We start from the raw sequence: 18,841 nt of genomic DNA, 5'->3' as shown, positions 1-18,841 counted from the left end.
CCAATAAGTCTCTCATTGTATCTACATATAGTTTCCATTTTAGATAAGGTTTTCTCAGTACTTTAAAGCCTTCTTTAAAGTTAAAAAAGTAAAAAGAAAATGACAAGGGGACATATTTAAGCTGTATGAAATCCTTATGTGAAGCATAGTACATAACAAGAATACATTTCCAGTTTAGACTTTAGATTAAAACAGGCTTAATTAAAATGAAAAACACACAAAACAATTTGACAGTTTCTTAAATCACTCATAATTGCTTTATCATTATATTTAGATAGAGGGTTTTATTTGCCAACAAAAAAAATGTACAAAAATTATACAAATAAACTTAGATCCAAGATAAAATAAATGTATATTTTTTTTTACAGGTTTGGCTTAACTTCTTCTTTGAGGGGGTATATATGGAGCAAATGTCCTGTTTAGGAGTCTGTAAACTCCAATTAACAATTTGATTACGAAATTGCCAATTAAACAATGAAAATTCAAACATTGAACCATCAAATGTTGAAAAGTCAATCATGGAAATTCAAACACTGAATATTCAAAATCTCCTCTAAAAAGCTAAAAACATGGTTATGCTGTCATCTTCAGCTGCAGCATTTTTTTTATAAGAGATTATTTCATTGGCACTACAGATTCTTCAGCTATGTTGTCACTACAGGCTGGCACTGTTTTTGCTTCAGGGGGCGGGGCTAAACTGAAGGCTACAGTGTTCTTCCATTTTCCAGTATTCCTTGTCATCTACCTGCTGTAAATTAATAAAGGGCTTAGATTCAACTGCCGCTGTTACTATTTTTTGGCAGCATAAAATGAGAAATAATCCAGTAAGTTTAGTTTCAGATTGAGCCAACTAATGACCTATATTTCAAGACAAGAACAGGAACTCACATTAGCTATGGAGCTATATCAGTCATTAAGGACCCTGAAGGAACCTTCAGTTTAGCTCCGCCCCTCACACAAAAGCGGTGCATACTTTTATTGAAATTGTAGCTGAAGTGACACTAAAATAGCGTTGCCGACCGTCCCTTGAAAAATGGAATCTCTCAGTATTTAGAAATAGATATTAGATAGATAGATATTTTCACGACCATAAGGCGCACCGTACTAAAAGGCGCAGTCTCAGTTATGTGTCCCATATCTGTATTTAACACACACATAAGGCGCACCGGACTATAGGGCGCATTTTTTATATACAGGTAGATGTCCTCTACTACCTTTAAATACCTCTACTGCGTATTTAAAAATACAGCGGGGGCAAAACTGAGTATGACTATGCTTTATTCATGTATTTATTACAAAGTATTAATCAAACCTGCGAGCTGGCCATGAGACAGACACATTGCAGATGACACAGCGCTGTGATCACTCCTAAATTAACTTAAAATCCTGAAACCTGCCGACGGAATATGTTTGCTTTTATTGCCGGTATCCTGGTGCCTGCACTCTAAATTATTTAGATGAAAAACACCTGCCAGCAGCCGCGGTGAGGCTGCTGTTGAAGGGATTTCTGCTGTCGGTGCACCGCTGGTATGTGGGGGTCTGAGCGCCTCCGACAGAAATAGATAATCTGGATGAACTGACTGCAATTAAGTTTTCAGGTGGCCTTTCTCACTTAAAAACATATTAAAACTACTTTATTCCCACTGATCACAGCAAATATAGCTGCAAGATTTAGATTATTTAGATGAAAAAACACCTGCCAGCCACCGCGCTGAAGAGGAGGAGACCCGCCCAGAGGCTGCTGTTGAATTAAGTTTTCAGGTAGAAAAATAGAGCGGGAGCAAAACTGAGTATGTTTGTGCTTTATTCATGTATTTATTACAAAGTATTAATCAAACCCATCAAAGTCATCATCCTCTGTTTCTGAATTAAACAGCTGCGCTAAATCAGACATGCCAGTTTCCCATTCTTCGCTGTCAGTCACTTTCTGTGCAGCGCGGCTCCTCAGAAATAATGCCGGCTTTTGCGAAAGCTTGAACAACAGAGCCAGCAGACACGTTAGTCCAAGCATCAACAATCCATCCGCAAACGGTGGCGTAACTTGCCCGGCGCTGCCTTCCACTTATCCTGAAACTGTGGTCTCCGTCTGTCATCCACCGCTCCCACGCCGCTCGCAGCCTTACTTTGAACGGCCGCTTCACACTGATGTCGAGCGGTTGAAGTTCCTTTGTCAGACCCCCGGGATAACGGCGAGCACAGCGTTCATTTGATTCACCTTTTTTTCACATCGGCTGTGAGATGAGCACGCAGCGATGGTGATGCGTGGAAAAAAGCACCTGGTCTCCTCACATACACCTGCCTTTCATCATCTTCTCATCCATCCAGCCTTTTTCATTTGCGTTAATATCATGTCATCAGAGCGCTGTGTCTATCTCGCTGTCAGCTCCCAGATCAGCTTCTCTGATTGGTGGATGCGGCGCGTCCAGCAGCAAAACTTCAATTTTTCCATCTCGAGCAGCAGCAGCGCGTTGGCGGTGCGTCAGATGCTTAAACGCTCCCGACGTGCTGCACCTGCAGCTCAAAACGTGCTGCGGGACCTTTTGCTGCGCCTATACGCGCGTCAACCATTGACTTTGCATGTAAACTCGCTGCTTCTGCTGCACCTGCTGGGTCCGGTTCACACCGATGTCGAGCGGTTGAACAGCGAGCACAGCCTTAATTTGTTTCCCCATGTTTTTCACATCAGCTGTGAGATGGGCACGCATGGAGTTACATATTAACAGCGATGGTGATGAGTGGAAAAAAAAAAACACCTGGTCTCCTTACATTCAGCCACTCTTTCATCATCTCCTCAATGAGGTGGTCTCAAAAGTTGCAGTTACAACACACATAAGGCGCACCGCACCATAGGGCGCACCGCACATTTTGAGGGAAAAAAAAGACGTTTAAGTGCGCCTTATAGTCGTGAAAATACGGTACTTGTCCCATATTTAGTGGAAAAGGAACGCACTTAGTCCCATATTACTGTAAGAGTAAAAAATAGTCAGTAAAAAACTAATGGAAAGTGAAGAACAAGGGCAAGTTAGATGCAAAACTTACAGAAAATCACTGCTGCAAGAGCTCAGAGGAAATACAAGTGGAAAAAATAGGCAATACTACATGATGTGGCATTGAGCTAATGATTTTTTTTCTGTTTTACAACAGTTTGCACAAGTTTGCTGTTGCACCAAAAATGGGCACTATTTATTCAGTGTTTTGTATTCATTTTTACAGTTTGAAGTTAAGCAGGACAGGCTTAACTTTTAAATACTTATTTCATTCAAGTTTGTTATTTTGCATTAAAGTGAATTGCTGGATAATAATTTGTGTTCCGTGTGTTCATGTCACTGACAAATATGCATCTAATTCAATGCAGATTCTAGTCAAATAGTTAAAAATAATAATTTCACACTAAAAGGGGGGCCAGGAGGGGTAAAGGCAATCGGGTCAGCTGGCATGCACATGAGGTGTCCCTTTTTTTTTTCAGGGTGTTGGCAACCCTACTCTGAAATCCTCTCTGAAAAATGCTGCAGATAAAAATGACAGTATCATCATAAGTTTTTACTTTTGTTATAGAGAAATTTGAATTTTCCATGTTTCAGTTTTTGTTGTATACTTTTTTAGTGTTTGGTGCTTCAATGCCAAACTCTCATTCAATGTCAATGAAAGCTGTCACTGATTTAGCTCCATAGTTATCTTTTTGAACCAGTTCATAAAATGGCGATGGCGCCGCCCCTGGCAAAGTACTGCAAGCACTTTGGTGAAATGGAAGAGTGGTAGTTATATTATTCATCAAAAAATTGTCCCTGATTCAGTTTTAAAAGGGAGTAATTAGATGGTGTGGCATTTCATGGGTCTAAGGAAAGCCCCTGTAGCTTAAAAAGTATCTGTTTACATATAAATCTGTGGACTTTTCTGTTTTTTGACACTAACCGATTTTCATAGTATCAATTTCTCAGACATAAACATTTTTACTTATTGCTAAAAGGTGCCATCTGTTTAGGATAGCAAAAGTTTAACGCCCTTTTAATCTCATCCTGTTTCTAATTTAGTAAGCACAACTGATTGCCATCACTGCTTATGGTGAGCCTGAGCCAACTAAAGAAACAACACAATCAAAAGCTTTTCTGTGCACAATTTTAAGAAGACATTAAACAAAACCACCATGTCACCATGGACTGCATTTTCTATGGGTCTTCTTCAGCTCTAGCTTAAAAAACAATTTTCTTTTTTCAAAAAGAGAAATATAACTCACTGAAGCAATTAGGAACTTACATTAAACAGAATTTATTAGTCAGTTTGACTTGTTTCCATAGTTACAAGTAATTTAGTAGGTTTTTCAGAATGTTATACATTTTTATTTGTAGGAATTAATTTAGAATCCTCTCTTTAAGTGTTTACTGCTTTAATGTTCCTTCATGGGGGGGAAACTAGATTAATTTGCTGTAACTATAGCAAGGGCTGTGCCCATTTATTCACTGCATGTAACCAGCTTTTTAAGTGTCCCTTTGCTCCACTTTTGTAAAAATGAATTGAGTTTGTTTCAAACTAAAATTATATGTTTGAAACATGTAGCAACAGGAAATGGTGAATTACAGATAGATTTATGGAAGGAAGAGCTGGCTTATGATGTTGGCTGAAATAGATTTCCCCTTTAAACAACCACCATTTTGTTGGACGACAAATGAGGGCAATTTCAGGGGTGTCGAAAAAGATTTTGTATAAATGATATTTCAAATTGAGTTTTACAGTTTAAACTAGCCTTGGATTTCAGAACTGCCAAGGGTTATAAAAAGGCTTTCTGTGGCAAAAAGGGATGTGACTATTAAAGTCAAATTATTCTAAAGGATCAGTTACAATGAATTCTTCTGAAGTATGAATTTAATTCCCACTGATAAAACAGAACAAATTTGTTTGACAAGTTTTATGATCAATAAAATAAGAATATCTTTAATTGATTTCAAATAGAAAATCTAACATTCCATTGAATGTAATGTTATAAATGTTTATTTATTACTGAAAAACTAAAACACCTACAGTATATATTCATTAAGCAACAGAGATTCATATTATTTTAGGATAAGAATTACAATGATGAAAGACGAAAAATATGAAGAGTTTGTTTGAGGCTGTGATTTTAAGAAGAATATTACCATGACAACTTTAATTTAAAGGCCTGTTTTTAGTATTTTGTGGATAAATAAGATTAGGAAATGTGAGGAAAAAAAGTTGCAATCTTACTTCGAAGAATGCTGCCACAATTTACATCTATATCCCTTACGGACAAGAACAAAGGATTGTTTTGGTTCTCATCCATGCTGTTATATACATTTTTCTCTCAGTGCCAATTTCTTCCCATGAATCCTTGGATACAGGTGTCTGTGCCTTAAGGGTTTTTTATAATCCTTCATCAGAGAGTCACATGTGTAAGCTTTTAATTAGATTACCAGCAATGCTTATTGCAGTATTTTAAACATAAACCACTTTTAATGAAATATTGAGCTACACAAGTAATGTATAAGCTGATTGCATCAAGTCAATAGTTTGGCAGCAATGTTTATACAGTGCATGTATGTGGCAAAAGAAAAGAGCTCCTCTTAACAGGAAGAAACCTGCAGCAAAACCTTTCTCCTTGTGAGCACTGACCTGCAACCAGCTCAGCAGACACATACAGGTGCTGGTCATAAAATTAGAATATCATGAAAAAGTAGATTGATTTCAGTAATTCCATTTAAAAAGTGAAACTTGTATATTATATGCATACATTACATACAAACTCATATATTTCAGATGTTTATTTTGTTTAATTTTGATGATTACAAATGACAACAAATGAAAATCTCAAATTCATCATATCAGAAAATTAGAATATTACTGAAGACCAATAAAAACAAAGGATTTATAGAAATGTTGGCCAACTGAAAAGTATGAACATGAAAAGTATGAGCATGTACAGCACTCAGTATTTAGTTGGGCCTCCTTTGGCCTGTATTACTGCAGCAATGCGGCGTGGCATGGAGTCGATCAGTCTGTGGCACTGCTCAGGTGTTATGATAGCCCAGGTTGCTCTAATAGTGGCTTTTAGCTCTTCTGAATTGTTGGGTCTGGTGTATTGCATCTTCTTCTTCACAATACCCCATAGATTTTCTATGGGGTTAAGGTCAGGAGAGTTTGCTGGCCAATTAAGAACAGGGATACCATGGTCCTTCAACCAGGTACTGGTAGCTTTGGCACTGTGTGCAGGTGCCAAGTCCTGTTGGAAAATGAAATCTGCATCTCCAAAAAGTTGGTCAGCTGCAGGAAGCATGAAGTGCTCTAAAACTTCCTGGTATGTGGCTGCGTTGACCCTGGACCTCAGAAAACACAATGGACCAACACCAGCAGATGACATGGCACCCCAAACCATCACTGACTGTGGAAACTTTACACTGGACTTCAAGCAACGTGGATGAAGTGCCTCTCTTCTTTTCCTCCAGACTCTGGGACCTTGATTTCCAAAGGAAATGCAAAATTTACTTTCATCAGAGAACATGACTTTGGACCACTCACCAGCAGTCCAGTCCTGTTTCTCTTTAGACGCTTCTGACGCTGTCTGTGGTTCAAGAGTGGCTTGACACAAGGAATGCGACAGCAGAAACCCATGTCTTTCATACGTCTGTGTGTGGTGGTTCTTGAAGCACTCACTCCAGCTGCAGTCCACTCTTTGTGAATCTCCCCCACATTTTTGAAGGGGTTTTGTTTCACAATCCTCTCCAGGGTGCGGTTATCTCTCTTGCTTGTACACTTTTTTCGACCACCTCTTTTCCTTCCCTTCGCCTCTCTATTAATGTGCTTGGACACTGAGCTCTGTGAACAACCAGCCTCTTTAGCGATGACCTTTTGTGTCTTGCCCTCCTTGTACAAGGTGTCGATGGTCGTCTTTTGGACAACTGTCAAGTCAGCAGTCTTCCCCATGATTGTGTAGCCTATAGAACTAGACTGAAAGACCATTTAAAGGCTTTTGCAGGTGGTTTGAGTTAATTAGCTGATTAGAGTGTGGCACCAGGGGCCATCAATTTTGAACCTTTTCACAATATTCTAATTTTCTGATATGATGAATTTGAGATTTTCATTTGTTGTCATTTGTAATCATCAAAATTAAACAAAATAAACATCTGAAATATATGAGTTTGTATGTAATGTATGAATATAATATACAAGTTTCACTTTTCAAATGGAATTACTGAAATCAATCTACTTTTTCATGATATTCTAATTTTATGACCAGCACCTGTAAAAACACAGAAGCACTGGTCCAGGAACACTCCTAAGTTAGAGGAAAAGCAACAAAATAAACGGCAGCAGCTGGTACTTTAGTTTCTTCCTCTGGGAGATAAAAACAACTAAACAGATGTGCTATCTTTAAGATTAAAATGTATACATTTGAGAGTCTGATGCTGCTGCATATGGCTTTCCTATTGTAATATAATGGCAGACTGGAAGGTTAGAAAACATTTTTTTAGGAGTCTAGAATATTGTTTCAAGAAAGCGCAATTAAAGTCCAGCTGGGCATCTTGAATGCTTAGAAAATCATAAAAGTTAATCAAATGGTGGTTCACCCTATGCTAATATAAAGCAGTACTTTAGCCATAGATCAGCAAGCAAACATTCCTAAACCTGAAAGCTTGGAGTATGATGCAAATACTTATGGGCATCAATCAAGTTCTCATGCCAGAGGAACTTCCTACACCTGTCATCATCTCCCCACCTCAGGCGTAGAAACGGTAGGCAGATCGAATGCTCCCCTTGAAAAAAAAATGGCCCCGGGTTTTCAGAACTGGTGACAGCTGGATAAGCAGCAGAGTCAAGCTGTGCAGCATTGATAAAGCTAAGCACCTCTTTTGCCTCTCTCTAGAGTAATGTATTTTGGCTGCACTATGAGGAGATATGGTTGGTTGAAGAACCCCTTCACTGTGCCACCAACTGGCTTTAATTCAGTTATGGTCCAAGCTCCCACACTGACTTCCAGCCATTCAAATTCTTCATCAGCTGAAGTATATCTTTACAAATCTTATGGATATTATGTTTTCTCTTTCAGCAGAAAATTCCCTGGAGGCCCATGTCCCCATGACAAATTGCATGATGTTACATAAAAGTGCGGCGGCATCTCATTACTCTGTTACTGCACGATTTTAAAGTCTTAATTTGGGACACCCTCCTCTGTAATTTGCCCCCAGTGTAAGATAGCTTTCTCTCTTCCATCTTTTTTTCACTTAACTAAAAAAATCCAAAGAATAAAACCGCTCTGAATTTGAGCAAAGTCTGGCATTTCCACTTGAAGCTCCTAGACCTTAATCTTTTTACCAAGATATATTTTCTGACACCTCTTCACACAATTTTTCTCGTCACGGTTATCAGAAGGGAGGAAGTGTGTGCTGCCTCAGTTGGCTGATCAGGGCTTTGGTGCTGATTGTTCTGCCTTTGCAAAGGTCTGAGACAAAAGTGAGTATACTTTAGCCTCCTGCTGTCACCCTCTGCGCCTGTCACAGAAATTACGTTCCTGCTCCCTCAGTGGAAATTTCACCTCCTCGGCATTAGCTGGAGCAGAGCTATCTTGCTTCCTGGCAGGCAGAGCAAGAAGGGATGTAGTGCCACACAGAACTTAATCATTTATGATTTGTATTTGATGGCAGGCTGTACTTAGGCAAACCCACAATCCAACTGTCACACAGAATCCTGCCCTAGACTCTCTGTGGTACAACTCAGTGCCTTGCAGAGGTATTAGTACCTCTTGAACTTTTTGACATTTTTTCAACTTGTAACCATAGATTCAAATGTATGTTAATGGGATTTTGTGTGATAAATGATCGCTACATAATGTGAAACTGTAAATTGTAAGGAATATTATATATGATATAAATATTAAGCTTAAGAAAGTCAGTAAATGATTGATAATGTAATGTGTAATATGCTTTGATGCTGCTAAATAAAATCCAATGAATCAGTCTCCTATGAAAATAGTGGTTTCACAGTGATTTCAATTTAATCTCGGAAAAAAATCCAGCTTTTCCTTGATGACAAATGTTGATTAGAGAACATTAGTAAACAAAAAGCATCTTAAAGACTAAGCCAGGGGGGGAAGTTTTAGCGAGTATTAAAGACATTTTATCACTTATACCCCGTCATCCATCTGCTTGATTTGCAGTATGACATTTTTTTAAACATTTAGCTACTTTATAGCCACAGGCTTCAAAAATATGTAAGTTAATAAAATTTTATATGAATTAATTGAATTAATAAATGAATTAATAATTGTTTTGACATTTATTTTTCAAAAAAAAAAAAAAAACAATCTATGAAATAAGTTTTTAGTATGTAGCAATATCTCAAAATCTTTTATGTTGTTTAAACCTAATAACCTAAATATAGTTAGTAAGAGATTGGGCAAAAATGACCTTTTGGCATAATTTCAAAATAAATTCACTGATATTAATCTTTAAATGTATTTCATTCCACCATGAAAAATTTCTGCGGTAGCATAATGCTCTGAAGATGCATCTCTTTAGAAGGGGCAGGGAATATGGTGGGGGTTGATCAATGGATTGAAGCAGGGTAATCTGGGAAGCAAATCTGTTCAAGCCTGTAAAAATTTCACATTTTAGCTGAACAAGATTCCTAAACATGCAGCTGAACCTAAAATGGATGGATCCCGGATAGAAATGGACAAAAATTACTTTAAAAGGTTGAAAACTTTTGGAAAGCCATGCTGGCACAATTTTAACTACTTTAGTAATTAAGTTTTCTATTACTGCTTGTTGTTTCACTTTGAGATTATTCATAATGAATGCAGTCACAAAAACATGAAACTGAGCTTAGTCTATTTTGTCCTTGTTAGACTGTAACGAGGACATGTGTCAGTTTATGGTAACTTTTTTTCGCAGTGGATGTTTTATTTATGCAACTCAATGCCAGCTCTGTGACTGAATAATTAATTGAAAATTAATGTGTGCTGTATTCATACGGTACGGAGCACCATTACCACTTCATGACTGGATGTTCTTTGCAGTGTTTTTTTTGTTTCAGCTTTAGAAAGTTTATTTTTTTATTTTTTATTTTTTATTCTCATTCTTAATTAATAAGAGTTGGAAAAAGCAACATTTGTTTGTTCCAGGGTGTGAATAAAATATGTTGGGTCAAACTTTTGTGCCTTCGTCTTGTTTCCACCTGTTATTTTGAAGCAGATGGAAGTTGTTGTATTATTTGCAGCAGATGTGAAAGTTAAACCAGAGGCAGTTCATGTTGGTTTCCTCATCCTCAGCACTAACAAAACAGAACTAAAACAATCAGCTATTTCTATTAACTGAATCTGATCTCATCAGAGTCCCTCGAATTCACACAGTTAATTGGGGGCTGACGGAGGAGGTGTGGTGTTGGATGGTACATGATCAGCTCTGTGTTCACATGTTAATTGATTGTCCTCTCTTTCCTCCTTCTTCTTCTCTGGTCCAGTTTGGGAGAACGGAGGTGATAGATAACACACTAAACCCAGATTTCGTCAGGAAGTACATCCTGGACTACTTCTTTGAGGAGAAGCAGAACCTGCGCTTTGATGTGTGAGTTTTTCTGTTTGATTTGTCTCTCTGTGGTCACATACTGAGGTGTGTGTGTGTGTGGGCGTATGCCCTTTTCTAATATAGTTCTTAAACTCCTCCTTTTTTTAACTATAATGTCATTTATTTTTATTCTCCGAAAATATCTTAAACCAACATTCTACTTTTTCTTCTGCCTTCTTGAATGCACTTCCTGTGGATCAATCTTTATCCTTTCAGGCCCCTTTGTCAGTTGCTGATGAACAGAATTAGTAGAGGCATTATAAATATTGTAATGTAAGTTTTGGATCTAATCTCCTGCCTCTAAAGCAAATATTTGAGACCAAGTTTCATTATTTCAGGGAGACCCCTGTTCCCTCTCTGTCCTCCCTTTTAATTTTTAAAAAGGCCAAACTTGTAAGAGGGAAAGAAAGGTATAGTTTTATTTGAAAATTGTCCAGATTTGAGTGATCGTTTACTCTAAGAAAGTACAATCCCCTGAAAAAAGCATAGTCTCTGCGACTAAGCTCCAGGCTGACTTGACAAATGTGTCCACTACTGAGCTTAAGGTCTCTGAGGATTTTTAAGCTCTTAATGAATTCATTCGACATGCTTTCGTAATACAATACTGGCATGGGAAAAGCAGTGGAGAGAGAGGTAGAGCTTCCCTTTCATAATTAGCGTTAGTCATTTTCATCTGGATTTTATCACAGAGGTGGGAGCGCTTGGGTATGCTCAGGCTTAATTACTTTTACATTAAGTTTGGCTAACAGATGCTCTAAACTTTTTTGTATTGATGGGCTGTTTCCATATGTTTCCCATGGCACAATATGAAGCAATGGCTATAAAATACAGAAAGGTCTTCTTCATTTGGATTTATTGCCTATGCCATGTTTGTTTTTCCAGTTTCATCAACTTACACTTTACCCTTGTGTTTTTTTGTGCTTCCATTACAAATTCTAGGTATGATATTGACTCTAAAAGTCCAGATTTGGCAAAACATGTAAGTGAAACTTTTTTTTTTCTTTTAAATGTGGATTAGGATCTCAGCATTACATCCTGCCTTTGATTTTTCAGTGCACGGCTCTGATATTAAGGTTCTATGCAAACCTGTTTCCAAAACCTCTCTCAAATATATTTTTCAATAATGAGTGAGTTGTGCTTTGTCTGAAAAAATGCAGTTTCTGTGTACTTTTCGTCAGCCTACAAAAAAGAAAAAACATAACTCCCCGGAGCAATGATAATGGAAGTTTCATTTGCATCTGGTATGGCCTCATTACCCTTGTCTCCCTGAAGTGAGAAATTAAGCGTTGTACACCCTCATCAAAGCTGCACAGCAAAGTTCCCTGTGTGTAGGTTTTAAAGGTTTTCAAAATAGTATTTATTTTGAAAGTCCATTTATGTCTGAAAGAGGCTGTGCTTTATTGAATAGCATACATTCAGAAACAGCCAATAAATTGAATGTATGTTAGATTCAACGTTTACTCCCACAGCTTTTATGAATGATCTTAAAACAGCAAACAATATATTTGATAGATTGGTTTGCATACTACCATGTTTATTTATAAAAAAGGGTCTGGGTATGTGATGGCTTCATCATTGTGTGTTTGCACTATGTCTCACGCTCTGAGAAAATAATCTGCACTGATCACATTCCTTCACTTGCGCTCTTTCACTTACCATTTTCTCTCCCTCTGAAACTGTGCAGCTCTGCAACTCCCCTCTTTGCATATCTGCTTTGTTAAATATCCATTTTCTGCTTTTCTTTCTCGTGCTGGTATGCCATTCTGGCTTTTGAGTCATGTGTCTTTTTGTTCCATGATATGCTCTGTTGTGTCACTGCCGCTGCCTGGTCTTTCTCTCTCTTCCTCCTCCTTCTCCACCCTGGAAGCCCAACGACTTTAACGTACGTGTCTGCCTCAGACGCTATTATATATAAATGTACAATGCATATGATGATGCCTAACTCCTCACTGATTCTCCTTTTTACACCCATGTGGTCTGCTTGAATGCCACTGTCCTCCATCTCTCTTCATCCCACTTCATGCCTCCCTTACTATGGCAGGACTTCCTGGGACAGGTCTACTGTACTCTGGGAGAGATTGTGGGCTCACCTGCCAGTCGCTTGGAGAAACAACTGGTGTGAGTATTCTTTTTACTCAGATTTATTAACCCTGCAATTAATTCCACTCTGGTCATTCATAAGGATGAATAACAATTGATCAAATAACAATTTGGAACTCTTTACAATTTGAACTAACAGTTCCTCAGTGGAGCAGTCATGCTACTCAAAACTATATTTGAGTGTGTTGTACTTTTTCTATAATCTATTGTTATTACACATCAAATTATCTTCCTCTGCTTGTCCATATGAGTCACATATCACATAGTGTGATATGTGTGATATACATTGGGTGCAAGTACTGCATATAAGGTTCTGCACATAGAAGAAAACCTCACTGATCTTTATATAGGATAAACCAACATGTGATTAGATGTTACTCAGTAATTTGGACCTCATCCACATATTTATTTACGCATTATAAACACACGCATTATTTTTCTGTCTAAAGAAGTATCCCAGCAGGTATTGGTGGATTGGTTTCCTATCAAGCCCACACGACCAAACCAGTTTGTGGAACTCAGAGGTATGGTGGGGGTAGGGAGTACATAGGTAAATTGGAAGAACATAATTACAGAAGCAACTTCTACTGAAATGCCAATAATTTCTTCACTTGATTTTTTTCATACAGAAAAAGAAAAAGTACTTGTTTTTTGGAGTAGCTGGCTTCCACCTCCCCGGGCTGGGAATAACTAATCCGATTTTCCCCTCTTGTAGGCGGGGATGACGGTGAACTGTGTTGTCGTGTAAGATGAAACTTGGGTGCTTGGGTGAAGATGGGTAATTGAACATGATTGGGAGCTTCCTCGATGCAGTCCCTGTCATTAAGGAGGAGATATGGCATAAAGAGTAGATTGGAGTCAGACAGAGAAACATGGCTCTGTCAGCCTAATGCCTCTAATTTGGGAGATGACAAAGCTGAGCCCTAAAACTGCATCTCTGCTTTATTGAAACTAGTGGTGATGCATCATCTTTGTATTTTCAATTCCTGTTTATTGTTTTTCAGAAATATGTTGATAGAGTCTGTCTGGTTACTGATAGGATTATGTTTTTATTGATTTGATTTGGGGTCAAGGACTACATCCCAGTAACACTGCTAAAACGGTTTCTAAAGCAGAATCTATTTTTCTCTGTTTATGAAAGTGATGCTACAGGGAAGATTCGATTAAATTCAAATCAGTTTATTTACAGTGGGTAAAATAAGTATCGAACACGCCACCATTTTTATCAGTAATTATATTTCTAGAGGTACTCTTGACATGACATTTTCACCAGAAGTCGGTAACAATCCATACAATCCACACATATCAAACCATAGATGTCCAGAAAGTATATGTAATAAAGTGAAATGGCATGGGGAAAATGTATTGAACACACTTACTGAAGTGTACAGTATATAATACTTTGTACAAAAGCTTTTGTTGGCAATAACAGCTTCAAGATGCCTCCTGTATGGAGAAATAAGTCACATGCATTGCTCTGGTGTGATTTTGGCCCATTCTTCCACACAAAGTCTTCAAATCCTGAAGGGCTCGTGGGCCTCTTCTATAAAATTATGTTTTGTTCTTTCCATAGATTTTCTATTGGATTCAAGTCAGGTGATTGGCTGAGCCCCTTTAGCAGCTTTATTTTCTTCATCTGAAACCAATTAAGAATTTACTTTGCTGTGTGCTTTGCATTATTGTCTTGCTGAAATTTCCACTCATCTTTCAACTTCATCATCATGGCAGCATATTTTTAACAATAATGTTGTCATACATTTTTCTGTTCATCCTTGCTTCAATTATAAGACGTTTGCTAGTACCACATGATAAAAACAGCCCCATGCAACGATGTTCCAACTTCCAAACTTCATTGTTGGTATGGTGTTTTTGAGGTGAATGTGCAGTGCAATTTGACTTCAAAATATGATGTGTATTATGGCATCAAAATAGTTCAATGTAGGACTCATCTGACCAGACTATATTTTTCCAGTATTTCACAGGCTTGTCTAAATGTTGTGCAGCAAACTTTAAACAAGCTTCAACATGGTTTTTACCAAGTAATGTACTCAACTGCGCAAATATAATTATTTGTAACAACAAAGTATATATCTATATATATATATATATATATATATAGTTCTGTGAGTTATGAGCCTCATTTAGGGGATGAAGGAAGGTTTCATAAACTCTCGGTTTCTATGTTTGTGTCTGACACACGGTACACATATCTTTTTGAGAATGATGATGAGGTGCTGCTGTTCCTTGGAGTAGGGGGTGGTAGTTATGAGAACAGCAGGGCTTTGGTATCAGCTATGAACGCTGCCAGGAACTTGTGGGCTGAATTACAAAGCCCGGTGCCCTTCAGTGCTGAATAAGAGGATGAGGGAGATCAAGAGACAGTGCTCACCAGTGTGCTGTAAACTAGGCTTCACAGCACACATCAGAGGCAAAGAGGAGGATCAGCTGCTCCCAGGCAGACATGATGGATGATATATTGATTCGACAGCTTCAGTGGGGCACCTTGATTACTGCTGAGACAGTGATGATGATGTTTGCTTGTTTTTTTTCACACTGGTGTGCTATGTTATTAAATTTGGATACAAAAGGGTAGTATTTTGCAATCAAAAGAAAAGTACAGGGTTCCTTTGATCTGCTGTTCTTGAAAAAGTTGATTACGAGATAAATTTTTATTCAAGTTAAGCATCAAATATTTTTTCAGTGTTGGGAGTCTTCCTTCATTTTTTTGAAAGGGGACAGCAAAGGAGTTGTTGAATGGTCATGTACTAAATCTCTCTGTTGTGTCTTCTGGGGTGACATCGCTCTGTGCACCGTAGCTTTGAGGAATGACACTTTGCAGGGACTTGGCGAAATCTGTTAGTCATGCCTATACAAGCCCTCCAAAGGCATATTACATCGAATGACCTGCTTAAGAAGCACATCAGCACCCCGTTCTCTATTTTCCACATTTCATCCTTCATTTATTCTTTTGCTTCCATCTGCCAGATTTTTTTTTCCCAGCATGACCCCCTTTTCTTTCACTGTGCTCTTTATTATTTATTTATTCAATTTTCTCATTCAAACCCCATTTTCTGTCTTCCAAACTTTCACACTCTATTAGAATCGCAAGATATATTGTTTCAGTGTTAGAGCGATGATGCGCATTAATGCAAAAGTCACACCAAGGACAGGTAATGTCAAATAAAAAAAAAAATATTGAAATATGCCATGCAAAAGCTATTCACCACAAATCATACGGACAGTTTTATCTTTTTCATTTAGTGTGATAGATATGTCCTTTGCAATGACATTTTACTCCAGATTGCAAATTCATTACAGTTGTTTTTAATTGTCAAATACAGACTTTGTTGATGATTATGAACTTTTTGGAGGGGGGGTGTGGATGAAAAAGTATTACAGATAAACTTATACTGTATTGAAATATCACATTTTTGCTAATCACAACTATTATTTTTGCTTTATTTAATTATGTTATCTGATGTTTTTTTGCCTGTTAAGAAAAACAGTGCCTCAGCCAATGTCATGGCAGAAATTACATCAATTTAACTAACAAGTAGAAAAGATAAAATAAGTAGGGGATCTGAGAAACTTTGAACATCCATCCATCCATCCATCCATCCATCCATCCATCCATCCATCCATCCATCCATCAATCCATTTCAGCTAGTAGAACCAACAGAGAAATCAGCCTAATTGTGAAAATAGTACAATTTAGATGTAATAATGTTGCTTTTAGTTGATTCAGATTCAGATAAAAGGAAAAGAAAATTTCAAACACTGCCATGTATTTCATTAGGTTTTCTTTTTATGCTTGAAGGATGTTTTGTTTCAGCATTGATAACAGGCAACCTTTCTCTCATCATTTCAAATAGCAGAGATAAGGTAAAATAATAGAGCAGCATTTATAGATGTTTTAAAATACTTTCAAAGTTTTTCACTTTCTTTGAAACAAGACCCCTTGCATCAAAAGCACCTTGATGTTAATGAAGTTATGTGGATAAGACTGCTTCCCCAGAGTTCGGTGGCAGTGGATCAACAGTGTTTGCAGGAGACTCAGACTTCAGACGAGACTCTTCAGATCTTATGGAGAGGTGAGGGTATAAAGGGGGAGGATGATTACAAGAAATAGTTGAGATGAGAATGAAACATTGAGATATAGGGATTATCATCAAAGGAAATCATGTGACCAGTTCGATCATGTCATCGGTAAAAATACAAGTTTAACATTTAGGGAGATTGTCAGTGTTTTAAACGGGTCATACCTTTCTCATAGATGCTTGTTAGTTTAACATTTGTAATAAATGTGAGCTGGGAATATCTGAGCTGAGACGATGGAGGTAAAGCTCTGTTTTTACGCTAGTTATAGTCTAAGATTTGAAGAAATATTATTATGATTGTAACTTTTTTTATGGGAATGAAATCAGTGCTTTGTGCAGCAAATTCCACAAAATTCACTTAGTTTTGTAAGTTTTGACCCAAAAATTTGTTAAATACCTTTTTTTTCTTTACCATTTATGACTAAAAAATAATTTGATGAGCAGACTGACACCTAGGTGCTTCACCGCTGAAGAACCTATTAGCCTGTAGCCTATTTTCCCTCAATGTACTTCAGATCTGAAGTTCCCATGCTATCCTGCAGATGTAATATCAGGCGTGTCATTGTTGAATTGATCCAACCAAGCAAACAATCGAGCGTTAAAGGTATTGTGGAGGATTTTCTAAACATTTCTAAAAGACTCTTCACTTAAAAAAAACAAACAGATGACAGTTGGTCCACTGCGTAGTGCCTGCGCCATCTTTGTTATTAGTTGCCGCTGTTGGGTAGTAGCAGCCTACGATGTAGGCAGCTGGGACAGCAAATCCCATAATGCTTTGTGAGGAGAGCTCTCTGTGCAAAGCATTTTGGGATATGCCTCTTCTAAGGCCTTTCTTTTCTTCTCATACAATTCTTATACACTTTTTCTCTTATGACCTTAGGCCATTTTCAAAGTGCTGGGGTGAGAAAGGTGAGCCTCAATGACTGTCTGAAACCGTAACTCACCAAATATATATGCGTGAAAGTCTGCATGCGCATAAAAAGATAGCAAACTGGATGAGCATGTAGGACTGCCTTAGGTAAATATATCATCCGAATGATTGACAATTAGGAGGACCACTTATTTAGATTATCCACCTGAAAATAAAACATCCTCCTCTATAGCTTCAAGTTCCAAAATGGACGGGCATACAGCTCAGCTCAGACCCAAACTTCACAAGTATGAGTTAAAGTTACCAAAAGGAGCAGAAGACTGCTGCAGTTCTGTGTTTTGGCCAAAGGAGGCAGTATAATTAGAAAACACCGTAATGCCTTTATAAGTCACTTTGTAACTAATGTGTTGCTACGATTGAGGTCATCATCCAGTTGGAAGACTCATTTGTGCCCAAGCCTCAACTGCGTAGCTGTTGACTTGAGGTGTTGCTTCAATATTTCAATGCCCCCAAATTATTACCTGTGTAAGCACTATCGTGGGGTTATTCACAAACTCCACAGCAGCCTTTGAAAAAAAAAAGAATTATAAATTTGGACAAAGTTAAAATGAGATACAGACAAGCATACATGTTGAAAAGAATACACTACTACATTCAAATTTGTATCCTGTAAACTAGAGATACAAATGTTGTTTTTTGAATTTTGTTCATTACGTTTATTTGTCTTTTTGATGGGTCATTTCAGCAGTTCAAAGCACCAATGTTCATCCTGTCCCTAATGGCACTGAAGCTCCCATCAGCTCCAAAATTAATCGGACACGTGTGCTGAGGCCTTTAGAAAAAATAATCAATATTGACTTTTAAAGGACAAACTTTGAATGACACGTTATCAAGCTCACATATTGAATGGTACCAGCACCCAGTTTTTGAATGATGAGCAATGTAGATGATGGTAGTAATATGGTAATATTGTAATGTAACACCACAAAAAGTCAAAATTGAATTAATTGTTCTGTAACTAACTATGATGCTTGGTGTTAAAACAGAAAATCTAAGGGATGTAATGGAATACATGTTTCACTTAAAGCCTGTCCTGTTATTGAAGCAGGAAACATGTCATAAAGGTCGCCTTGCATGCCAAAGGTTTCTATATATAAGCTGTATTGTTCCTATTGTTTTAGAAAAAAGGCTCTGATCAAAAC

At 37.7% G+C, this 18,841-nt stretch overlaps 1 protein-coding gene across 4 annotated transcripts in view; it reads left to right on the top strand.

Moving 5' to 3' along the window:
• Positions 1-18,841, top strand: part of cpne5a (copine Va) — a 105,733-nt gene that overhangs the window by 24,540 nt on the left and 62,352 nt on the right. For 2 of the 4 annotated variants that reach the window (XM_038283087.1, XM_038283089.1), the window contains exons 4-7: positions 10,468-10,571; positions 11,511-11,550; positions 12,439-12,453; positions 12,613-12,689. In XM_038283087.1, coding sequence (XP_038139015.1) covers positions 10,468-10,571; positions 11,511-11,550; positions 12,439-12,453; positions 12,613-12,689 — 236 coding nt within the window. The remainder of the gene's footprint in view (positions 1-10,467; positions 10,572-11,510; positions 11,551-12,438; positions 12,454-12,612; positions 12,690-18,841) is intronic. The other 2 variants (XM_038283088.1, XM_038283090.1) reach the window with 1 other exon arrangement.

This window comes from Cyprinodon tularosa, unplaced genomic scaffold, assembly GCF_016077235.1.
Source record: "Cyprinodon tularosa strain WSP-4 unplaced genomic scaffold, ASM1607723v1 ctg19, whole genome shotgun sequence".
Lineage (NCBI taxonomy): Eukaryota > Metazoa > Chordata > Actinopteri > Cyprinodontiformes > Cyprinodontidae > Cyprinodon > Cyprinodon tularosa.
This window is presented reverse-complemented; position numbering and strand designations above follow the sequence as displayed.